Source organism: Dendropsophus ebraccatus, chromosome 2, assembly GCF_027789765.1.
Source record: "Dendropsophus ebraccatus isolate aDenEbr1 chromosome 2, aDenEbr1.pat, whole genome shotgun sequence".
NCBI classification, from domain to species: domain Eukaryota; kingdom Metazoa; phylum Chordata; class Amphibia; order Anura; family Hylidae; genus Dendropsophus; species Dendropsophus ebraccatus.
The window spans coordinates 48,882,022-48,908,518 of NC_091455.1; the positions used below are offsets into that span (position 1 = coordinate 48,882,022).

Here is a 26,497-nt window from a genome sequence, read left to right on the forward strand (position 1 = left end):
GTTGTGTACAGAACAGCAGGTCCATTGTGAGAGCGTACATCTGTAACTGACAAGACATTGAAAAACATTGAATACATAGTAACATGTTATAAAATGTTCACGTATCATCCACCATCTTATTACGTTATGGGGGGGATATAGTCTTTTAGGGGCTCTACCAATTGCACTAGTTGATTTTACTATTGTACATTAAACTGGGTAACGATTTGTATAAGGTGCTGTAAAATGAGGTGACCTATAAAAAAGGTCTCAGAAGCTACTTTTTGGTAGTGTACTTCTTGGTAAGAGATCGTTAACTGCTGGACTGAGAGAAGCATGGTTTTCATTTTGACAAATTGAAAATATAAAATGTAGTCAACTCATGTTGAGCACTGCCCCAAATGCTTAAGTAATGATCTGGGAATCTATTACACAGTCAGTGACCCCCAGTAGTGATAGGAGGGACACTAACAGCTCAATGATATGTGCAGGTCATCCTGCGGCCAGATATTTTGCCTCTTATGGCTTTGAGCCAGCATTATTCAGCAGAATAATACTCACCTACACACAGGGTTTCCTAGGAATGTAAAAACGAAACAACAGGACGGTTGGCACTACAAACCGGACTTGCATCAGGTGCCATCAATGATAGCTGAGGGAGGCTAGATGGTGCTTGCTAAGTTGAAACTTCTTATAGATATCCAAACAAAAACGAAGGAAGAAAAGCCGCACTCACCAGTTGCCTTGTTATTCTTTATTTTCTAAACATTGGATAGATACGTGGACACGGTGTGGACAAATCCTGGGCAGGTTTCAGTGAAAGCCTGTTTCGCGCAACTGCACTTCAATAAGCTGTTGTTAGGAACCGGACAGCAGGACAAGACAACACAGTGAGCCCTAAGCTCAGCCCCGCCCACTGTCCTCTACCTATTTGCCACAATCCGCCCTAAAATGGCGGCGAGCAACTGGGCGGCAGTCCCTGCGCTGGCTAGGTGGGACACAAGGACAAGACAGACAGACAAAACACAATAACGAATGGTCAACAGTCCGGGTCACAACAATCTGGCAGCAAAAGTACAAAATCACAATCCGAAGGCAAAGTCAATATACAGGCAGTATGGTCAGGGGCAGGCAGCAAACAAGAATGGTCAGAAAGGCAAAGCAGGGTCAGAATCAACAGAGCAAGAATAGAAACACAGAACCAGGCAGAGACAAGCTCAATATCCGGCAATGAGAGCACAGACTGGGTTAGTTATATAGGAGGCCAGGATTCTGGTCCAGAATGTAATTGGACCATCCCCCTGATCTCTTGACACCTGAGAACAAGACAGATCCACTGGCAGGATGACCTGTCAGTCACAGCAGAACCCAAACACAGATTAACCATGACATGGCCAGACAGAATTCAGCAGGTGAAGTCGGGTGTGTCTCCCAACAAAGGTGAGCAAATAAACCAGTGTTCACACACTGCAAACAAAACACAGAAACAGGATACAAGAAAATCAGTGCCTTCTCGGCCGAACAGCACGAGCCGAGGGGCGCATAATGCTCTGCAGAGATACCATCCTGACAGCTGTTTGTTAAAGCGCAGTTACGTGAAACAGGCTGTCACTAACACCAGTCTGGCATTTGCCTAGGATTTTTCCACACCGCATCCCTGTATGTATCCAATGTTTCGAAATTTAAGAAACACAACACAATGTTGGTGAGTGCAGCTTTTCTTCCTTCTTTTTTGGCTGGGTTTCTTACGAATGTCTCTGCCAGATTGCAAAACTTCCTTGGCTGCTGATCACCAGATTTATTACCAATCAGGCATTTATGAGGCAACCTATGAGTAAGCAGGATCTACAGACCCAGCTGTAACATCTGTGGGCAAATGGAATCTGTGGGCATATAGAACTTGTATGCTTCTATGCTCAACTGTATCTCCTCTTGTCACCAGGCTAGAGGTGGCCTAACAAAGTGCTATAGCTTCTTTTCTATTGTACAGTTTTACCCAATAAATGTATCCTTTTATTCTTAGGCTATGTTCACACAACGCATCTTTTGAATTAATCATGGCAGTTGTTGCAATTTGCAACAATGTCCGTGATTAATTCAAAATGTACATTGCATTAAAAGTTAATGGAATCCTGGCTGGAGTGTATACACATAGAATACACACCCGAATCTTCCCGCATCCCAATTCAACAGAAAATAAGTTCATCTGGCCGGTACTGCAGTACCGGCTAGGAAGAACTTCACCGACACCGGCCGTTCTGTGACACGGCCGGGTCACAGAACAGCTGGTGTCATACAGAGTGTGAACCCAGCCTTATATTGTAATCACTTACATACATCATTACATTCACATATATAGGTGATTATTTGTCATGTGGGAAGACTTTTTTCTCACGAGTTTGTGTTTTGAATGATACATAGACCTTAATTAATTCTGTGTAAAATAAGAGAAACACACCTACAAACACCAAGAATCAATGATCTTCTGTGTATCCTTTTTCCATACCACTTATTCCATTTAATAGCAACCACAACTTCCTGGTTCATCTGTAAAGTTGATAATTGCATAGTTTGCATTCAGGTCATGGAAGCTTTATGTTATGTGCAGCCATGTGTTACATTACATTTGCAGATTGAAGGCATTGTATAAACTAGACATTACAAAGCTATAAATGTGATTAATAATTTTAGCGCTGATAGATTTATCGTTTTTATCGAGATCTGATTATTGAAAATGTCATTCTTTTATTTTTGCATTCTGCAGAATTCCAGCAGGAAATGGAACCTAAATTAAGCTGTCCAAAGCGATTACGACTTCACATTAAGCAGGACCCTTGGAATCTGCCCAGTAGTGTTCGCATTCTCGCACAGAACATTAAAAAATTTGTAGAAGGTGAGTTATTGTCCTTGTTATTTGTAGGACTACAATGCAATAGACGTTCATGGGTTGAACTCACTATAATTCATTTATTAGCCTTGTCACTATTCATAGTAACATACACACCACATCATATCTACCAGGTTCTTGGATATTACTTTGTGACATGATAGCAGTTATATTTTCATTTCATTTCCATTATACAATACAAGGTGTCATTTTATTTGCCCTTTGGTCTTCCAATGTCAATTCTGCTATTGTCTACGGTTGTTTGAAACTGACCTGGTTTTCCTTTTATTTGATCTCTTTACCCTCACATTGACTTTTTCATTCTGTAAAGATCTCTTTATCTTTGTTTATTTTCCCTGGGTGTCTGCCATTGTACATTCTTTCATGTCACAGTTGCAGATTGTTGATGCCTGCAATCCCTCCTATGGTAGCACTGGGCTTGTATTTTTATATCTCTATAACTATAGTAATGTTGCCCATACATATTAGATTGGCATTGGCCTATGCCTTCCAATACAGATAATCAAAACAACATAAGGCCCTATTACATGGGCCGACCTATCAGATCAGTGCTCACTTGCTCCTTGTTCCCCGCTCACTGCCGGCGCCATTATACATGCCAAAAGCAAGTTGGTAACAGAAGGGGGTGGGCGAGGGAAGCTGCGGGGGGAAGCACATAGGAGGTGGTGGCACTCTGCTGCCAACACTCCTATTACACAGAGCGACACCCAATGTTATTTTTTCAACAGGTTGAAAGGCAAGGACCAGCGGACATTGTGCATTTCGGCTGATTGTTGCCTTTTAACAGTAGCTATTACACCAAGCGATTATCGGCCGTAACGGCTGTAATAGGGCCTTTACTGTAGCGTATCTCTATCTTCCAACTGTGTCCCACCATCAGGGGGAAAAAAATAGTGTATGCCACTGTTAGTGTCTGGCAGCTGCTTTAGGGAAAACAGCTGACCAGTCTTAAAGTGATACTGCCCCCCCCCCCCTCTTAATTTAGCTTAATTTAATCAGTGGATAGTGTCACCTAGGTGGGACTTTATGGCAGTTGAGCCCCTTCTTCCTGCTGGGTGACAATGTCTATCAATAAAATGAAGTGATTTTAGAGCAGAAAGAAGACACTCAAGTTTTATACAGGTATATATCGAATGTGCAGCATCTAAGCTTCTGGATGGTGCAGAGAACTGCACATAAGAGTAAGGGGGTGACAGTATCACTTTAAAAAAGACCAGTGGTCTCTTCAGAAATTACCTGTTTTGATATGTTTGTGTTACCTGTTTGATCACATATTTGTGTATTTCTTCTAAAACCCCAAGCAGTGTCTCACTGTGTACCCCGTTGGGTGTTGGACAGTAGCACCTTATTGGTGACCATCTGGACTGCAACAATGTCTTGTCAAGGGGGTTATAAACACTGCCTAGTTGTCAATGTCAATGTCTTTCCCCTTAGACAGCCTTGGCTGTCATAAGCATATCAGGCACCAAAACTATTGGCACCAACAACAGGGAACAGGGGTAGGTGGGATGAAAAAAAAAATTACAAACCACACAGATAATGCCATCTCTAGTCCTTTTAAAAGAAACACAAACATCATCTACAGTACTTGGTTTATCTGACTATTCTAATAATGTCCGAGAGACCAAGGTATGCCTGCTCTCCCTCCATTTCTTTTGTTCTGGAATATTAAAGGCGTTTCCTCCCATTTCTCTGTGATCTGATTATAAATAGCAAACACTCCGAATAGGCATTTTAACATTCATGTCCATAATAATTCATAATAACTGAAAGCAATCTTTTATAACCCAAAAAGCCATACATGTTCAGTATTCATGATATGAATACTATGTAAGTGCTATAATGACCCTCTATGTCAATGGACTAAAGTCCCATCATATTTCTCTTTCAAACCTTAAGGGCTCAATTATAGTTTATTCCAGGGGTTGATTGTTGTGAAATGCAGAATATTTGTCATATCTGAAATATGACATTTTATTGCGGTCAGATGGAAGTAGCCTTATAACATTGAAGAGTAATTCCAAGAAGAATGCCGCGTCAGCGTTTACTGTAATTTATTTTGATGGCAAGGGAATGATTCTCCAGAAGATTTACGAGTGTGTTTATTTTAGTGAAATCCTAAAGCGATTAAAGCAACAGTTATCTACTTTCCGCCGTCTAATTTAGCTTATTTCCCATAGCTCCACATCTCCAAGTCGAAAGAAATGCCCTAAACCATCAAAAAGTTTCTTTTGATTAGCGTTTTATTAAAAGGCATCTCGCTGATCCCAGCATCTAAATCCTAAACCAGATAAAATAAGTTCCAACAAACGCACAAGACGTGTACAGAGATTACAATCTTGACTTTTGTTGGGAAAAAGAACAGCTTGATAAGTAATCATCTCTCCCGCCCAAGGATTACAGCAAGGAGAACTGTGAGGAACATGGAGTTTAACTCAGCATTTGTCTTTTGTTTCAGAGGTGGAAACGAGGATAATGTTGGCCCTGCTGGAATATACGGGTAAGACTAGTGGCTGATTTTATGTTTAATTTATGTTAGAGATGAGCAAATCTGTAAAAAATTCTGTTTGCAATGTTCGCAAATTTTTGAAGTAATGAAGTAAAAATGAAGTAAACCCTAACAAATTTATCCATGCTCCCCCGGTGGGTCCTTTTCCTTGTCTTAAGCCACCTCCAGCCCGCTCAGGTAATCATTGATTAAGGGACAGCGCCGCAGCCAGTGACTGGCTGAGCAGATTGACACTCTGGAGACAGAAGAGTGACAGCACACTGAGCTAATCAATGGCCGCAACACTGTTCCTTCTCAACCAGTCAGTGGTTGACTGAGTGGGCTATCCCTCTCTGCTCAACCAATCCCTGACTGACTGAGGGACAGCACCATGGGCAGTGATTGGCTGAGTGGGCTGTCAGTCTTGTTTATCAAAAGTGACAGTCTGCTCAGCCAATCACTGGCCGCAGTGCTGTCCCTCAGTCAGTGATTGCCTGAGCACTGTAAACAGCGGAAACTTGGACAGGTAAATAAACCTTTTTTTTTTTTTAAAAGAATTGCAAAAAAAAAAAAATCTAAATTTGCTGCGAATCCAGCTTCTGATTGCTATCAGTAAATTATTTTTATCAGTGTTTTTATTAAAGTTTTCAAAGAGAAAATAACAGAAAGCCAAGGCCAACATGTCTGATGTACAAAAATAAGAATCATCAATTATATGCAATTCACAGGGTAAACCATGTGTTCTCTAGAGCAGTGCTTCTCAAATTGTGGGGAGGGACTCACCAGCGAGACACTCCCTGGTTGTTGGTGAGGACCAGCTGATGAGCCAGTTTTCACAAAGTAACTATGATCTGCACAGTCCTTTTGCTGTTTGCAAAAATCTCCATTTTAGTAACATTATTAATTTATTTTGTACTTGCTTTATTGGTATAAAGAGCTTGGGAGATGAGTGAAAGGCAGCACTAGCATTATTTTTAGCTTTTAAATGGACTTCCACCACAGATAGTGGGGCCCAGGCACCCTCTTGGTCAGTCTGGTGAGGCCCAGGCATTGCCTTGGTCTGTTGGGTGAGACTCCAGTAGAAAAAGTTTGAGAAGCACTGCTCTATAGGAATAAGAGGATTAAGCCACAGTGAGTGGTTTTCCATCATGTCCAACCCCTATCTTCACCGACATCATCTGTTGGTGGTCCTTTAGGAGAGCCCCATACACGTTATGCTTTTGCTGACCAACTCAAGCTGTCAGCAACGCTATAAGGTATATGGGAACCTTAAAGTGTACCTGTTGGTTATAACTTTCAAAATCTAAACCAAAAGTAGATGTGATATAAAGCAAGTTTTCAATTTACATTCATTATTATTTTTTTTTGTCATCATGGAGAACATGGCACTTCCTGTTTTCTGACTCTTTTTTTCTCAAAGAGTCAAAACAGGAAGTCCTGTGTTTCCCAGGCCATCTGAGCGCTCACAGAGAGAAGGCAGTCATGTGATTGATGGACACATCGAGCCATGACTCTTTGTACTGGCGGAATTCATGTGTTTAGTCTGTTTTTTACAACCAGCAAAAGTCAGAAAATCTGCCTTCAGGAGACTGGACCTGGATTTCTGGTAAGTTCAGCTTTGTTTTACAGCATGATAACAACAACAAAAATAATGAATGTATATTGCAGACTTGCTTTATATCACATCTACTGTTGATTTAGATTTTGAAAGTTCTAACGACAGTGACACTTTAAAGCTTGTGAGACAGATTCTTGACTGTGTTAAACCTGTTCTCACACTGAGTTACATGTGTCGAATAGCAATTAGTTTTACTTTATAAGCATATAGTAAGATTCTGTTGTTTATTCCAAGTTAAAATCTTGTCCGAATGCTCGGTACTGTAGGAGAAAAGGATGACAGATTCCCAGAGCTGTTCACAGGTTCAAAGCATGTTAAAAAAATTAAAAAGAAAGATGGCTTCTACCAGATGGGAGATGGGAGGAGTTATTACATCAAAGCTATGGTACAGGGAGACACGAGGAAAGCACATAACAATAGCAATAAGCCAAATACAAGTCAACGAATGAAACAAGTCGTGGAGCATGACACTGTAAATCAATGCCTGACCCATAGAAGAGCCATGACAAGAGAGTGTGAGCCCAACCAGTACCCATAGAAAGCAGTGTGTCCACATAACCGTAGGATTTTTCTTGTATTTTTAGATGGCTTTAAATCTACACCTACTCAAGGAAATTCTAGAAGTGTCTCAAGGGTAAAGAAATATAAAGATCTGAGAACTAACTAGAAGGAATGACTCTCATGAGGAATTGTGTGGGATGTAGGTAGAAGGATGGAAGAACATAGGATTCTTAGAATTTAATTGTAATATGTATACATATGATATTTATTAGAATAGATCATCTCTATTGGCCTCAATATGATTCTAAGAATTACTAGAAACTTCTAGCGGTCTAGTTTGTCATGTACCACTGCAGCTTCTGAGTTAGGTCTCTAATAGAGATGTGCAAATGATTGAAATACTTAACAAATCTATACAAACTTGTCCGCACTCTTCCATGTCTTCAGCTGCATGCTCAGGCAATTACTGACCAAGGAAAGGACAGAACCGCGGCTTGAAACAAAAAAGTGACAGCCCGCCCAGCCAATCACTGGCCACAGCGCCATCTGTTCTCAGTTAGTCACTGATTGGGTTAAAAAATATGTATAAAAAATGTATATTTTTCAGATTCGTGGTAATTTTGTGCATCAGATATGTTGGTTGGTGGTAAATGCTCTTATTCGGGATTAAAGGAGAAGTCCAGTGAAAAATAAAAATTACAGGCAGGTGCGAGGTAAGGGAACATAATAAACAAAGTATACTTACCCATCCCCATGCTGCAACGTCTCGTACCCAGTTGGTGGACTGTCTGCTCAGCCAATCACTCAGCCATCACAATGACATACCCAGATGCCAGCCGAAAATGAAAGCCACCAGTTGTCGTTGACACCCAGAAGTGGCGTTACAGGGGGATACGGGGATGGGTAAGTTTACCTGGTTAATTGTTGTAGCAAATAGAAATAAAAGCGTTACTGCAAACTGAACTTTGACCTTTGGTGCAGATTTCTTACTTCTACATTAATACTTTGTTTATTATTTCCCCCCCCCCCCCTGCCTTACTGTCAGTTTTTATTTTCACAGGACTTCTTTAAGTTACTGTGTGATCATAGCAAATAATATGAAAATTGACAGACTTTCCCGTATTTGTCTCTGCAGATAGTGAAGTACAGCTGAGGAGAGATATGGTCTTTTGCCAGAGTTTAGTGGCCACCATCTGTGCCTTCTCAGAACAACTTATGGCTGCGTTAAATCACATGTATGACAGCAACCGAGAATATGAAGTGGAAACTCAAGAAGCCAGTAGAAGATGGTTGGAGCAGATTGCTAATGCTGGTGTTCTTTTCCACTTCCAGTCTCTTCTCTCTCCCAATATGGTAATGGTTATCGCTATTCTTGTATATTACTTCTTTCTGAGGCTGTTATTAAAGGGATTGTCCAGGGAAACACTTTTGACTGGGGGCATGTTAAAAATCAAAAGTCATACTTACCTACCCTATTCCCCTACAGCTGCCATTGTAATGACTCCTGGTTGCAACTTGACAAGAGTTGGAACCCCTCCATTCTCCAATCCTGGTTGCCACTTGTCACCAGTGACAAATCATCTCAATAGTCTGCTCAATAACTGCTTGCTCAGACAGTCCCTGGTCACAGCGGTCTTCCACCTCAGTCAGTGACTGGCTCAGTAGACATTTGCGTCAAGATGGGACCAAAAAGAATGGTTCAGTGGAGACCTAGGCAGTATCAAAAGGCCAACAGGTCGAAATGGATTCCGGGGTGAATGTATAGAAGAAAAAGATGGATTTCTTCAGTTCATAAAATTTATTCAAACGTTATTGCAAATCTTTAAAACAACCAACCGACAAGTTTCGAACCTACCCGATTTTTAGTCATGGTATTTGGGTCTAAATAGGTATAGAATGCAAAATAATAGCCACCTGTCGGGTTGCCATGGAGTTGGATTAAACTCTTAAGCAGCATCTCTGTCTGGAGCGTGTGAATGATGTCGATGCAACATGTCGGTTTGTTGTTTTAAAGATTTGCAATAAAGTTTGAATGAATTTTATGAGGTTTTTTTATGATTTTTTTTCTATATATATATATATATATATATTATATACACAGCATGACCATCTTTAAAAAATGATATGTATAGCCAAGAAACCCCTTCATTACCCGCAGATATAAGGGGTTGCTACCAATTCTAGTTTACGCCATACTTTGTGAGCTACAGGGGAAAGTCTTTTTATTATATTCCTTACCCTATAGCTTCTATTTGTGTGATGCTATTGTAGCAGAATGTTAGCTGGATTACGCAGATGTTCTTCATAATGTTGCAAATGTTTTAACAAACATTGAATGAAAAATGTGAGATTGATAGCAGAGTAAATGGCTGCTGCTCTTGATAAGCACATGTACCAATTCAAACTTAATGGGAGTATTTATCTTGTATTTTATTGTTCTTGTGCTCTCCATTGTACGGCTTATGAAAGGACCTATAATGTAATATAATTCTTCTAATCGGCACTTCCACGCTGCCTTTCATTACGCTCATTGAACTTGTGCTTGGAATCCTATTACTTCTTTCTATGCGTTGCACCACCGCTGTGTGTACATATTATGCAGTCTTGTTTCATCTCTTGCTTATGTTTTTTTTTTTTTTCTACAGACAGATGAACAAGCGATGCTGGAGGACTCACTCGTGGCCCTGTTTGATTTGGAGAAGGTTATGTTTTACTTTAGACAAGCAGAACATGGACCACAAATTGCAAGTATGTATGATTAGTAGCACATGTGATTGCATGGAACATTGTCATTTGTATTTTTATAGGACATTGGCATCCTCCTCCCAGCAGCCTGTAGTCTACAGTACACAACCTGATTCATAACACTGATAACACTACGTTTATCAAGCTTGGGGAGTATTAATAGGGTAGTTCACCAGAACATTTTTTTTCTTTCAAATCAACTCGTGCAAGAGATTTCTAATATACTTCTATTAAAAAAATCTTGTCTTCCAGTACTTATCAGCTGATGTATGCCCTGCATGAAGTGGTGTATTCTCTCCAGTCTGACAGTGCTTTCTTCTGCCACCTCTGTACATGTCAGGAACTGTCCAGAGCGGTAGCAAATACCCACAGAAAACCTCTCCAGGCTGGAAAGAATACTACTTCCTGCAGGACATACAGCAGCTGGAAAACTTGAGATTTTTAAATAGAAGTAAATTTAAAAAAATCTGGCACTTTCTGGCACCAGTTTATTTAAATGAAAACATTTTAAGTGAACAACCCCTTTAAGGAAACTAAATATAACTTTAAAATACTGGTCAGTAGTAGAGAGGAACAAATGTCTTGAAATTTGTCCGATTTAATTAGAATCAGCTATCTGATTTGAGCCAAAATGAAATTAGCCAGATTACTATGAAAAGTTATGTATGACACATTGAGGTTTACTCAGTTACAGGTTCTTTTTATAATTATTTTAAAATGCAGGATAGAGTTATCAGCAGCAACAGTACCGTATGGAACATGATGGACAAAAGAAAAGATGTGCAGCTGTTACGGCTAGTACTAATAGATTTATCCAAAATAAATCTTAAAGGTTTCAGATTCAACACATTTTTTGTAAATTCAGAATTAAATAAACTTTTGCCAAATTGATTTTCTCAACTCTAGTTAGTGCTAGTCTTAACATGCAATTCAATTTACAAGTGATAGCAACACGGATCAAACACACAAAAATTTCCTAAGAAGATTATTTTCACTAACTAAACAAAACACTTTAAGGGGTTTTCCAGGGACATTACACTGCTTACATATGGCTCTTTGTGCATTAAAAATAAGCCATACTCACCTACCTCTATCCTCTGCAACTGCCATTCCAATGGTTTCAAGCCTCACTCATCACAACCACTTGTTTTTGTGACAAGCAGATACTGATTGCTCGGCCAATCACTGACTGAGGCTGGACTGCTATGGCCAGTGATTGGCTAAGCAGGCATATTACAGGATCCATTAAGAAGCAGGGAGGCATCAGAACAGCAGTTGTGGGGGATTGGAAAGGGTGAGTATTACTTTTGTCAAATGCCTCAACCATATGTAAAAAAAAATATTTTTTAAATCTATGTCCTCAGGCAACACCTATATCATAACAGCAAAATGACATAACAAAAAACATAACTAAACATGTAAAGGATAGAAAGTATTGTGAAAATCATCTATCTATCTATCTATCTATCTATCTACCTACCTATCTTGGATTAGATATATTTAATCCAACCCATATGGTACTTTATTTTTTATGCATTTATCAAAACCACTATACTACAGAGGTTTGTTGAAGAGGAGCCCTTCTGATGGGACATTCTGTACTTTTGGCACTGTCGGATTAGATGCAGCTGCCATCCTGATACAGGTCAAGTAGGTAGCAGTATTGTTAGACGGTTGAGGTCAAGGAGCTAACTTTCATACTGTGCTTTTGTATAGGAGTCTAATAACATTTTTCACTTATGTTCTCAGATGTTCCTATTACCTATCAGGCAGAAGGAAGCCGCCAAGCTCTGAAGATTTACTTCTACATAGACCGTTATCATTTTGAGCATCTTCCACAGAGGCTGAAGAATGGAGGAGGATTTAAAATTCACCCCGTCCTCTTTTCTCAAGGTGAATACTTTTTTGTGTTACATTTTTATTGCAAAAGGAAAAATTGAGTTATTCTCTAGTGGAAATGGAATGGCCATGGGACCTGCTGCCTCCTGTTAACAATGAATTAACAAAATACATTTCTCAGATGGAAAACGGCAATCCCATTATGTTTGAAAAAAGAATTTGCAGCTCTGACAAGTCATTTTTGAAGTCCACAGCCATGATAAGGAAAGGCAAAGTCCAAATGAGCAATTCTCCTTTTACTCCATTCTCTGTCTCCTAAATGAAGTAATATATTCAACATCATGCAAATTCCCTATTTTAGACATAGTTAATAGTTGTCTATAGTTATCATGGTGGCCACTAGAGATGAGCAAATCTACAGTAGGAACAAAGTAAAGCACTTCATTCCTATCTTTATTCCATTCATCAGGCCTTGAAGTCTGCTCTGTGCCGATCCTCCCCAGGTGCTGGGAAAAGATGGATCTAGAAACTTCTCCATCTGGGGAGGAGCGGCATATAGTGGAGCAGACTTCAAAGCCTGCAGCCCGATGAGTGTAATACAGATAGGAATAAAACGCCCCTATTGAAGATTTGCTCATCTCTTGTGGCCACCATAATCTCTAGTTTGATAATTTGTAAGTCCTAGTCATTGTGATAAGGAGACAAATTTTCCTTACTAGACTGTCTAGTGTAAGGCTGCATTCACACGACCGTGTTATACGGATGATATATGGTGTATATAACAGACTAAACAATTCACCTTACGGGACTCCCTGCATCATAATTCGTTATAATACAGTGAGCTCCAAAACAGATAAAGCTTTCCGCTACTGTACTCACGCAGCCATGTTAGTTCAGTAGCGCAGAGCTTTATCTGTTTCGGAGCTCACAGTATTATAATGAGGTATGATGCTTGGAGTCCCATAAGAGGTGAATTGTTTAGTCTGTAATATACATCGAACATACGGACCATATATCACCTGTATAGCACCAACGTGTGAATGCAGCCCAATTTTACACTGTCTGTCCATGTTCTCACTATGGGAATGAGCTGACATTTAACAGCAAAAGACGACCGTCAATTCATAATGACTGGCGCAGATTTATTATCATTATTTGCGTCTATCATTATCAATAGGGGCGCCTTTTCCCGCTAAAATCCCTTAGTCGGAAAATAGCCTTTAAATGTTAGACAGAAACATGGCTGCTTTCTTGCAGTAACAGCGCCACACCTGTCCTCAGTTTGTGTGTGGTATTGCAACTCAGTACCATTAAAGTGAAAGAGCCCTGTTGTAATATCGCACAGGAGTGCTCTTTTTGGAAGAAAGCAGCAATGTTTTTTTAGTCCTGGATAGCATTCCCTAGTAGGACATATTACAAAGGTCACCTCTGTAAAGGTACATTTTATACCGCTAAATCCATTAGAAAGTACTGTTTATTCCGAATGACATGGTGAGTTATATATAATAAACAGTAGGATAAATTATCAGGCTTCACTATGAGCTGTCTCTGTACCTACACCGGAATATTATGTCCATTAATTTATACAGTTTCTATAACTCACAGATCAGCCCTAGATGTTATCCCAGCTTTTGTGATTCCTGGCTACTCTTATTAATGGCCCCTGGTTTTGATGGCCGCTCACCTGTTTTGTTAAATCACACGGAGACTATAAAACCAGAATAGCATGAGACTGTGCAATGTTCCGTGCTACAATGGAAAAAAAATGACTGCAATATCTGTTCCCATTTCAGCTCTGGAGAGTATGGACGGCTATTATTACAAGGATAATGTCTCTATTGAAGAATTTCAGGCCCAGATTAATGCTGCGTCACTTGAGAAAGTTAAACAGTACAATCAGAAGCTGAGGTGAGTTTTTGGGTGACTTTCACTTATCTTCAGCCATTTTAGATATTGCACTCTTGTAACTCATTTAGGCCATGTTCCCACTTTGTAAGACACCGGCCGTTCTGTGACAGAGAAGATGACCTTCACTCTTGATGTATCAGGCCACTGCACACAATAGAGTGTGCGGCCAGAGCCGCACACTTCATTGTGTGCGCTGATAGGTTTTCTTTGCCCGCTATTTAGTGAAAAGCGGCTGCAGAAAACTGACATTTCAGTTTTTTGCAGCACTGCTACCGATCCGGCCAGAGTGTATACTATCTGTGTACACTCCGGCCGGGATTACATAAAGGGCAGCACTACATAAATTCCATAATAATCATGGCTGTTGTTGCAAATCGGTAACAACGGCCGCTATTATTACGAAACTTACGTAGTGTGAACATAGCCTAAGGGGGGTTCACACGTACAGGATCCGCAGCAGATTTGATGGCGCTGTTTTGATTTGCTTTGAATCTCCAACTTCAGATCTGCTGCGGATCCTGTACATGTGAACGCACCCTAAAGGGGATTTATCAGCTGGTTAGATGGGACGCTGAGGAGGAAAGTATGTGTCTAACCTTCCTCATCGGCACCATCCCGTGCGGTTAGTCAGGGTAAACTCTGCTTTAGAGCACTATTAGGAGCACTGCCACGTCATCCGTCCCGCCCCCTCTATTGATTAGAAGAAGCGGGCCAGATAATGCGACAGTGCTCCTAACAGGTAAATGGTAAGGGACTATGTATTTTAGTATTTACTATACATAACAAATACACTGGTAAGACAATCCACAATAAAAATTGACTTAGTTTAGAATAGAGCAGGAATGGGGAATGTTCTGCCTCCCAGCTCTTGCAAAATTACAATTCCCATCATGCCTGGACAGCTAAAGCCAAGTTTTGGCTTTCCAGGCATGATGGGAATTGTAGTTTTGCAACAGCTGGGGGGCCGAAGGTTCCCCATCCCTGGAATAGACCTTTGTAGACACCCATACTTGTTTGCAGTGATCTGGCTTTAGTTAGTCAGTGGTGTCCTTAACCCTTTCTTTTATGCAAACAAAATAGGCTAAAAGAAGTATATGCACAAGCCAAAAAAAACGAAATGGCTGCACATCGCACCCATGGCTGACACAAAAGCTTATTCAGCTACATTTAAAACCAACATCAGAAGTTAGTATATAATTTGGCCAAAGCATATTGCCTCATGTACCACGTGCAGGTCTTCTGATACACATTAGTCCCTAACCAAAAAACATCACTGTGCCGATCAGCGACAACAATCCCCGCAAAGCGTGCGCAAGCAGAGAAGGGGGGCCACAGAATGGCCCTGCAACCCCATTGTCACAGGACCAGACCCTAAAGGGCCCCCCCGAACCCCGCAGGCGCCACCGGCGGAAAAAGTGGACGCCAAGCAACACAAGTGTGAACAAGCTCTTACCTCTCTCCATTCCTCTGCAGGTAGAATGGGAGAATACTAGGAGATCCTCCCCTTATGTACACAGGTGCTTCCTGCTAATTTGGATCACATGAGTCTTACAAAACACGAGTGCTAGCCACAATGAAAAAAGGGACAGAATACATAAAATATGCACAAGCCAAAAAGACAGAAATGGCTGCACATCGCACCCATGGCTGACACGAAAGCTTATTCAGCTACATTTAAAACCAACATCAGAAGTTAGTATATAATTTGGCCAAACCATATTGCCTCATGTACTACGTGCAGGTCTTCTGATACACATAAGTCCCTAACCAAAAAACATCACTGTGCCGGTTGCGACCTGGGGGCGATCTTCTCCGCCGGCGGTGCTGGCCGGGTTCTGGTGTGGTGTTTTTGGGTCTGGTCCTGTGGCATGGGGGTCGCAGGGCCGTCCCATGGCCCCCGTTCCCTGACTGTGCACGCCTGCAGGGTTGGTAGCTACTGACTGGCACGGTGTGGACTTAGTGTAGGGACCCATGTGTATCAGATACCTGCACGATGGTACATGGGGCAGTATGGCTTGATCAATTCATACACAAAATTCTGATGTGTTTTTTATTTAGCCTAGGGGCACTAGTATCAGCCATAGGTGTGAGGTGCAGCACTCTCTTTCTTCCCTGAACCGCATAAAAGAAGTATATGTATGTGTTCTTATTATAAAGAAATACTTATATTACATTTCTATCCTCCTCACCACCTCCTATCCACTCCAAAAGTACAGTAAGAATGCTTAAATGAAGCAATGTATCACAGGAGGCCTGAGGATAGTCCATCAATGTGTGGTCGTTCTTCCACTGATCAACAGAATGAATTGTCATACTTACCTATGCAGCTGTGCCTGCAGACAAGTCCAGCTATGTATATAGCTGTTTCACAGTGTGGCCCATAGTCTCTGCTCTTGTATAGCTGGGATGAGTACCTTGATGTAGACTACTGACATATATCTCCAATCGATACCACTGTCATATGTTGTATAGGTTAAATATATTTTTTTTCAAATTATAAAATGATATAGTTTTGGCCTCCTTTGAGCAATAGAGGTCTGTGGATAGGTCCGCTGAATATGCTTGGAGCTTCTCTGCCTTATACAGTAATGGAGACTGCTAATAAAGGCTACCAGATACTGTACATCATCATGGCAGCAACATGGATGCTGCCCCTTTGGTCTGATGGTCTACAAGGGTCCAGAAGTAGAAGATAAAGACAAATTATGTTATTTCAGCATTCGAAAATCAAAATATTAGTTCTGTCCTTATTACAGAGAAACATCTTCTTCCACACTTATCCTAATGAATTCTGCCACAATTGTAAACACTAAGAATATAGTCATATGGATTAACTGGGACATGACTGGCAATGCTACCATGAATCATGCCAACAATCTGTACAGAGCGTTCTGCCAATCTGTCACTCACCTGTAATCTTATGCAACACTTCTAGTATGTGCGATGGAGATGGAAAAAGAGAATATTGTTCATGACTTTATAAACAGGGGACATCTGGAAAATGTCAAAAAGGAGGTTGCCTTAAAGAACGCTATGTCCACTAATGTACAGCACTGTGAACCATATGTACAACTACTGACAGGAGCACCTGTAGGAGATGGGAGATTGTCAAGGGCTGAGTCTAGTATTGCAGCTTAGTCTCATTTGAAGCCAATGTACCACTAAGTACATCATTTTGTTTTTTTTTCTACTTTAACAGATCTGCGCTAGTGCGGGGATGCTGATGGGCGGTCCTTTTTGAACCGCCGCCAGGTTCCTGCACACGTTGCCGGTCTATTCCCAAGCACCGGCCCGGCATGAAGCACTGGGGGCACAGTGTGATTAACCCCCTCCCCTGTGTGGCGCAGCTCCATTAGAGATCATCACACTGGAGGCCAGCTGGTCCTCCAGAATGGACCAGCACCATGCTCGCAATCCAGACGGCAGTTCATAAAAAGGACCGCGGCACTGGCATCCCTAGTGGTACATTCGCTTTAATGGAATAGAAATGTGTTGCAATACTAAACGTGGTGTTGCTTCATGAAAATGCAGAAACTTTCCATACCTACTGGGTTTAGGAGATATAGCAAGGAAGAGAGCACGGTGGCTGTTCCATCCACTCCCCGACTGTATCTCTTGATCGGCTAATTCCGACAATGTAAGTCTACTAGGCTGCATTGTCTGAATTAACGGAAATGGATGGTGCTGGGGCTACACTTTCTTCCCCAGCGTATATTTCCTGATCACAGAGGTTCTCTGCAGTGAGACCCGCTGTGATCAATAACTTTGATCACATACCTGACATACCTGATGACCTGTCAAAAGTTCTTTTTCATGACGGGTACTCTTTAAACATAAAAATCAATTACCAGACTACCCCTTTAATATATTATTACAACAATTTTTCATATTTTTAACTATTATATTTAGATTAAAAAAAAAAATGGCCATCAATGCATGTCTTTTTAAGATTTTTGTTTTGAGTGATCCCAGTGGGCCACCAGCTCCTGGAATAGTTTGTGGTTAAGCTTCTGGTACAGATGAAACATTAATGATTAATGAGAGCTGAACATAGTGAGAACGTTGCTAATGAAATGCATAAGACTACGAGAGGAGAGCCGGCCCCCAGTGGCACTAAATGTGACGCCGGCTTCTTTAGTCTCAAATAGGCCCCATGAGGACCTCTAAATGCATGTCAAGGATGTTGCTCTTCTGATTAGACTAAACATTCTTGAGACAAATGAACGTCTTCAGAGTTTGTGAGCAACAATAAAAATGATTATTTTAAATTAAAAGCTGAAGTGGAAGAAATCTTTACAATTAATTTACTTATAACTCCTGAAAGTAATCTGTTTAATGCACTCAGAATGAAATTATACAATCCATGGATTCACTTTGTCTTGAGAAAATGCCAGCAAGGAGCAGTAAATAGATGAGGGACATTTATGTATTCATACATAGCATAGAGGCTTTTATGACATATAGCCCAGTCTAGAATATATCAGGGATCCGTCCTAGAAGAGATTTATACTTCTACTTCTGCTTACAGAATATTCCTGGGCTGTGTATTAAATCCACATATTTATCACAATTCATGGAAACAGTATCTTAGGAGAAATTAGGCACATTAACATTAACTATTGTGAATATTAGAAGCGGGTACATGAGGGACAGAAAGACCTGCTAAGAGATTGAGCCAAGGCCTAAACAGCCTCCAGGGAATATAGAGGGCGTTATGAATGTATCTGTTGGGACTTTGGCATAGTCCTTGGTTTGTAAGGTACGACCGAGACTGTGCTTTTGGTCATGAATTTGTGCTTTTTCTCTGTGTTATCTGAGCTCTTGTCTGAACACTGTCCTACTCCTCTGCTTCGCTGATTGATTCATTTGCCACACCGGTCTCTCCTCTGCTCAGTTCCTTCTGGCCACTTCACGGTTAACCTCTGTTTTGGCTAGGTGATTGACATTTGGTTTCTCCACTCACTCTTGCTGGATTATGGACCTCTGTTCCAATCACTTTCTGACCGGACCCTGACGTCCTATATATACTTCCTTAGTCTGTTAACCCTTTGCCAGCTTTAAGTCCTTCTTGAAAGTGTGCCAACATATCTTGTGTTCTTTTCTCTGTCTGCTACTTTGGTTTATGCTGGACTCGGCTCTGTCTCCTGACTATTCTCTTGGATCCTCATTTTGTACCTTGCTGCCTGTTTGGTTTTGACCCCAGCCTGTTGTCTATCCCTTGTATGTAAGTTTGTCTTGTCCGTTTCATGTTTCCGCTAGTTAGGGACTGTCGCCCAGTTGCCCTCAGTCACCTAGGGCTATCCGAGGCAAGTAGGCAGAGAAAGTAGGCGAGACAAGTTCAGGACTCACCCTCTGTGTCCTCTCCATCCCTTCTCTGGCCGAACTCTACCTACTTTTTTTTGTCACTGTAGTTACATTCAAAGGGACTTTAGTTTACCGGGTCAATAATAAACCAAAGTTTATAAGGAACTCTCCTCCTGTCAATAGGAATAGTACTGGTGGCACCTAGTGGTCAAGGTAACTTTACATGATTAATAAAAGTGCCATCCCAATAAAAAGGATTACAATTGCATTTACCAGAGACCATTCTCCAATGTTTCTGGCATACACCCTGTACATACAGAGCTGTAAATAGTTAGAAAAGAATTCCTGCGAAAGGTAGTAGCCTAATGGTCACAAGGACTGTTAGAGGTCATGATATAAGTGACATGAGTGCAAGACTTCTAGAAACTCTGAAAAAGGCAAGATGTTCCAGGCGGAAGCCTTCTAAGACTCATATGGGCACTGAAAGTTTAGACAAGTCCCAGTAGCATTTTGGGCACAACTTGGATTCCTGGAGGATTAGTGATGTGAAGCATATTTTTCTGGACCTCAGCAAGGGACGCCGAAAGTTCTGCAACTATTCAATGGTTCAAGTTTCCTACCACATGTGCATGAAACTTTTAAGTTTGATAAGTGACTTCTGCATGCGGTAAAGTCCAAACCTTTGCCGCATTTGGACTAGTAAATAAGCTGGTCTGTCCTTAGCCAATACTGCCCATAAACACGGCTCCAATGTCAGATACGTCTCCACTGTATTTTTATGAAAGGGACAACTGTATACAATGTACTTAGTGTTCATAGATCCTTTGTAAATAAGACATAGCTGAACAAAGGTAGCGCAACATGCACCATATATATTTATAGCAGCTTTAAGCTATTACATTGTTTTACCATTATAAAAACACTTTAAAGGACCTGGTTCCTATTCACTAGCCGATATTGGCACAGAGCCAGCATTTCCATTTGGAACTTCTCATAAAATGTGATTAAAAAGCAACACAAACTCCTTGTAATTAAGTAAAACGCTCAGAAATGTATTCACTGTCCATGGCATGTGCTATTGTAAAATATCTCATAGTGTGCAAGGGATAAACTTATCGGATTAATACGCAGTGACATGTCAGAAGTATCGGCAGGTGCCTGGCGATGAGACCCTAACTGATCGCTAAAATCATGGCACAGATAAGCAATGTGCTCCTTAAGGCTATATTTGCACACTGTTTACTGTACTTACTGTAGTTTCACTAATCTCTAGTTAAAGGAGAAGTCACGGCCTAGCTGACGGATGCCCCGCTCAGCCAGTCAGTGAGTGGGGGGACATTGCAGTCACTGATTGGTTGAGCGGACTAAATCCCACTCATCTGCAATGTGAAACCTGGGTTGTGACGTGATGCGGCTCATTGTCTTTTTTATTTTGCCCCCAACCCCTGCAAATAATGATTTTTTCAAACCCGCCCCCCCCCCCCCCACCTTCCCCCCGCCGAACTTCTTCTTTAAGTCCAGTTTAATATACACATATTGTATACAATGCTCAGGGGTAGGACTTGCAGAATGTTTGTTCAGCTACATTGGGGCCAGACTTTACTATTACTATACAGTATATAGTAAAGCACTGCCATTTATGTTATTGGAATTTTCGTAGCATTGATAGGTCAGTGGCTTTTTTATTGAAATGCCTTATTCTCTATGTATGGCTATTTTCCTTTTTGTCCATGTACTGAAAGCAAAAAATAAATGCTTGATACATATGTACGGAGGCAATTTACCAGAAAACCAGTGTAAGAAAAATAGGCAGTAAAGTACAGTGCTGTACTTTCAGTTTTATACAACACAGAACACAGGAAAAGCCATAAATATTGGAGTAAATAGGTGATTACTAAAAAATTTGCAACAATCTTATACCAAAACTTACAATAATTTTTTTCTTTCTTGCATTTTAAAATGCAGGCAAAGGCAGGGAACATTATTAAGGAAATTCCAGAATTCCCAGGGGAGCATGGTCTATAAATCTCCATACGTCTTTATGACACACTTTTACCCCTGTGGTGGTCCTACGACAATAGGCCTTGCTGCAGCCAACCAGCACCCTGCGCTGTACTGACAAGGGGCAACCCTGAAACAACTGTCTACAGATGGGCAATCTTTCCTTCTGGAGAGATTTCTAGCTTAGCCTCAACCCTCTGTTATGTTCTAAGGCATGGGTGTCTAACTGGCAGCCCCCCAGCTGTTGCAATACTATGATCACCTTATGCCTGGGACAACCAAAGCTGTCTAAAAATAAGTAGTCTTTTTTCTGGAGAGATTCCTGTCTTGTCTTAAACCCTCAGTCATGTTCTAAGGCATTGGTGGCAAATGTACAGCCCTGTTGAAATTAAAATCCCCCCCCCAGGCCCTGTAGTAGATTACTAGATTAATTTGGAGTGTCCCTTTAAATAAACAACATATGCCCCTTTATACTGTTACTGCAATTGTAACATTTTATGTCGTTTTTTTATGTGTGTATTAGCCAGACACACGTACACAGGAAAATAACACAATATAAGATGAGAAGGTTCAAAGGTTCTGATGCTGTGACCCGGAGGAGATCTAAAGACTTTACAGGAAATCTGATTTGTCCGCCCAACCCCCCAACCCCTATTTTATCTAGGAATCACCTGTTGGTTAAAAGAATAAACGTGTATTATTATTTTTGCTATGGAGGAAAATGGAAAGCAAATACAAAAGAGAAATTCCATTATTCCACTTTCTAGGATGTACAGGAAGGAAATATATTTTATAGATATGTCGAGGTCAGTAGTTTAAGGTAAACAAAGAAATCCGGTCATTAAGCTCTACTTCACGGAAGAGTGGTAAATACCTGGAAGTTTTTCTCCGCAAGTGACAGAAGATAAATCTGTTCGATATGCTTAGAATAGAAGTCAGGATATTCATACTATGGTGTAAGGCACATCAGTCAGTACCTGAACAAGTATCAACAATACTAAAAACTGAAGGTAAAAAGTTAAAAGGAATGCAACTTAAAAATGGCCTATATTTTATTCAATTATTTTAATAAATATTTTTTCAAAACATTTTGGGATTAGGCTATTCACACTAGGTCATGGCCACAGCTTATCTCCTCCCCTTTCCTGCACGGAGACCTCTAGACAGGTCACAGAGCATGTTCAGAACACTCTCCCATGCAATTAGTCAGATCCAGACTACTGTTACCCATGGTCCATATGGTTTCCATAAAGAATATCGCTGAATGCCATTAAAGGGGTAGTGCGGCGCTAAACAATTATTCACTAAATAACACACATTACAAATTACTTTGAAATGTATGTTATGTCTGTGAATCGCCACCTTCCTCGTGTTTGCCCCAACCCACACCAGACCCGGAAGTGTAGTGCTCTATAGATACCTGATTCTTGCCGACCCCCATCCATCTTGTGCCAATGATGTCATCTTCGGACGGACGGCTGAACCGCTCCGACCGCCCCTAGTGCCAGCCGCCCTCTGCTGTGTCATCAGCTGCTCAGCGATTGGCTGAGCACAGTTATGCTCAGCCAATCACGGCTGAGCAGCTGATGACGCGCACGCCTCATCAGCTGCTCAGTCGTGATTGGCTGAGCACAGTTATGCTCAGCCAATCGCGGCTAAGTAGCTGATGACGCAGCAAAGGGGGGCGGGCACTAGGGGCGGTCGGAGCGGTTCAGCCATTCGTCCGAAGATGACATCATTGACACAAGATGGCGGACGGGGGTCGGCAAGAATCAGGTATCTATAGAGCACTACACTTCCGGGTCTGGTGTGGGTGGGGGGAAACACGAGGAAGGGGGCGATTCACTAACATAACATACATTACAAAGTTGTATAACTTTGTAATGTGTGTTATTTAGTGAATAATTGTTTAGCGCCGCACTACCCCTCCTTTAACACAGCTTAGGGAAGACAGTTGCCCCATGAAGATCTAAAAAAAATATATGATTATAAATGTACAATCATAAAATAAAAAACATATTAGATTATAAGTATTGGCATCTGGCTTTCATTTACAAAATATAATGATACATTGGGGGAGATTTTTCAAACATGGTATAAAGTAAAACTTCCTCAGTTGCCCCTAGCAACCAATCAGATTCCACCTTTCATTCCTCACAGACTCTTTAAAAAATGAAAAGGTGGAATCTGATTGGTTGCTAGGGGCAACTGAGAAAGTTTCACTTTACACCATGTTGGATAAATCTCCCTCATTGTCTTTGAGGTGGCCATACATCGTAGATAGCTATTGGTAAAACATGTTGGTACACATATGTTCTTAATGGAGCCTGAGAAATAGGTCACTTGCAGACATTTTAGGCAATAGCTTATCTCCCATGAGAGCAAAGGTTTAAAGTGACTGTACCACCAGGCCCAGGCTGAAGCACTGGAGGCGGGCCAACCCACCCTTAGTGGGAGGAAACCCCCGCCCCTCTATGATAGGGTTCCATTGATTCTAATGGAGTCAAGTCATGGAGGGGCTAGAGTTTCTTCCCACTAAGGGTGGGTTGGCCCACCTCCAGTGCTTCAGCCTGGCCCTGGTGGTACAGTCACTTTAAGCTTATTGGCATCCAACATGATCAATATTTCTTTCTGCAGGTGGCAAACATTCTAACTAGAGATAAGTGAGCTTGCCAAAAGTTCGAATTCACATAAACCCGAACGATCGGCATTTGGCTGTATTCATATTTTCAAGGCAGTCATCAGGCTGCATCCACCTTCTTCAGGCAGCGGGATTCAAATGCTGATTGTTCGGGCTTTGTGCAAACCTAAACTTTCGGGAAGTTTGCTCACCTCTAATCCCTAACCATTAGGGAGAGTTAAGGCGTCCCAGTATGAGAAATTTCTCTCTGTGGCGGGAAGTTTGGGTAGTCATGAATATGAACTCGCCAAAACCATAATGCACACAACTCCCATTCTCATCCAATGGGGGTTGTGTGAATTACCATCTTGGCCTGTTCGTATTCTTGACTATTTAAACTTCCGGCTGCAGAGAGCAATTCATTGCTGATTGGATCAGCAGACTTTGTGACACTTTAACTCTGGATATACCCCTCCATGGCTAATTTACATCCTACCTAATCCTTCATCCACCTCTTCTCAGTTATTAGAGTATATTCATGTCTAATATGTGTATTTCCTTCCTAGGGCTTTTTACTTGGATAAGACAAATCTGCCTCCAAATACCACATCTAAAGCTGCCTACATTGATAAGGTAAATCAGCATCATTATGTCACTAAGCAGAACATTTACATATCCCGGTTAAGAGTAATGACATGATAAGAAGCCATATATATGCAGAGCTCAATGTTATACCAATATTTAAGAAAAAAGTGTCTAAATCCGTGGCATTCGTTCCATTCTATTGAATAAATGTGTCGAGCTCCTAAAATCAATTGTTTAAGCATGCTTGAGTGATGTTCGGCTAGTTCTGCTTTCATGGCTGGTAGGGAACTAAATGAGAGTCAGCATGATAGGTAAATGTAATCCACAGAAGCTTAATGCATAATAAATATGGAGGATTTTTTTTTTCCGTTCAAAGTGAGAAACACACACAAAATGTTCATTTATAAATATTCCCTTACTAAAATCTGAGAGTTTATTTTGGCAAGTGTTTTTTTATGCCTTGCAAAAACAATAAAATCCTATTGCGAACTTGCCCAATAAAAAAGGAATCAATAGTATTTAATCAATGGAACATATTAAAATAAACAACATGGTCAGTTGTCATGAAAAAAAAAACCAACAACTTCCCTATACAGAGAGGCAGATGGGAACCTACCATCCCCCAAAGGGCTTTACAGCCTAGCAGCATTGTTTTCCAGGGATGGGGAACCTTTGGCCCTCCAGCCTCTGCAAAACTACAATTCCTATCATACCAGGGCAGCCAAAGCTTTAGCTTTAGCTTTGGCTGCCCAGGCATGATAAAAATTGTAGTTTGGCAACAGCTGAAGGGCCAAAGGTTTCCCATACCTGGTGTACAAGGTAGACATCCCTTGCCGCCATGCTGCTGGCCACTCAAGTGGGAAAACTACCAACCTTTCAAAAGAAAACAACAAAACCTATATGCACATTACAGGGTTTAGGATATGCTCTAGGACACGGATGTCAAACTCTGGCCCTCCAGCTGTTGCAAAACTACAATTACCATCATGCCAGGACAGCCAAAGCTATAGCCATCCAGGCATGATAGGAATAGTAGTTTTGCAACAGCTGGAGGGCCGCGAGTTTGACACCCCAGCTCTATTATATTATACATTATTTTCTCAAGTTTCTTTTTGACGTATTAAGAGCAAAACATCTTTCCCTTTTATATCCATGTTGTAGCTGATGAGGCCGCTTAACGCTTTGGATGAACTGTATCGGCTGGTGGATTCATTTATTCACTCCAAGCGTACAGCAGCCTGCGCCTACACAGCTTGCAGCGCCTCAGGAGTTGGACTGCTCTCAGTGTCTTCAGAACTTTGCAACCGTCTCGGGGCCTGCCATGTTATAATGTGCAATAGTGGAGTGCACCGGTATGTAAACACATCCATCTACTCTTATACATTGTTACATTTATCTTTCGTGGTTTTAAATGTGAGCAGTAGACAAGCAATAAAGGAAATAATATAATAATTGTAGTTTACTGGTTTAGGAGCTTTTCTGTAAATTGAGTAAGGATAGGTTTTTCTTACGTTTTGCTTTAGGGTGCCTTCACACCTACCGTATCGCAGTAGAAAATCCGCTGCGGATCCGCAGCAGATTTGTAAGTGCGGATTTAATGCTGTGTTCATTCATTTAGTTAAATCCACTGCGGATCTGCTGCGGATCCGCAGCGGATTTTCTACTGCGATATGGTAGGTGTGAAGGCACCCTTAGTTACAATCCCCCCAAAAAAAACTCCTTTAAAAAAAATTAGTTCCTGATGTATGAAAACATATAAGAAATTAAATACATAGCTCTAAATGGATGAAGTGCAATAATATAACTGCACAGTTTCAGTCTGACACAGTACTCTCTTCTGCCACCTCTGTCCGAGATAGGAACTGTCCAGAGTAGTAGTAAATTCCCATAAAAAAACCTCTCCTGTTCTGGACAGTTCCTGACACAGACAGAGGTGGCAGCAGAGAGACTAAGAAGAAAACACCACTTCCCACAGGACATACAGAAGCTGATAAGTATGGG

At 41.1% G+C, this 26,497-nt stretch overlaps 1 protein-coding gene across 2 annotated transcripts in view; it reads left to right on the forward strand.

Moving 5' to 3' along the window:
* PREX2 (phosphatidylinositol-3,4,5-trisphosphate dependent Rac exchange factor 2) overlaps nt 1-26,497 on the forward strand; it is a 224,749-nt gene that overhangs the window by 156,193 nt on the left and 42,059 nt on the right. For both annotated transcript variants that reach the window (XM_069957488.1, XM_069957489.1), the window contains 8 exons: nt 2,744-2,872; nt 5,346-5,387; nt 8,630-8,847; nt 10,140-10,242; nt 11,989-12,132; nt 13,872-13,986; nt 24,478-24,544; nt 25,658-25,848. In XM_069957488.1, coding sequence (XP_069813589.1) covers nt 2,744-2,872; nt 5,346-5,387; nt 8,630-8,847; nt 10,140-10,242; nt 11,989-12,132; nt 13,872-13,986; nt 24,478-24,544; nt 25,658-25,848 — 1,009 coding nt within the window. The remainder of the gene's footprint in view (nt 1-2,743; nt 2,873-5,345; nt 5,388-8,629; nt 8,848-10,139; nt 10,243-11,988; nt 12,133-13,871; nt 13,987-24,477; nt 24,545-25,657; nt 25,849-26,497) is intronic.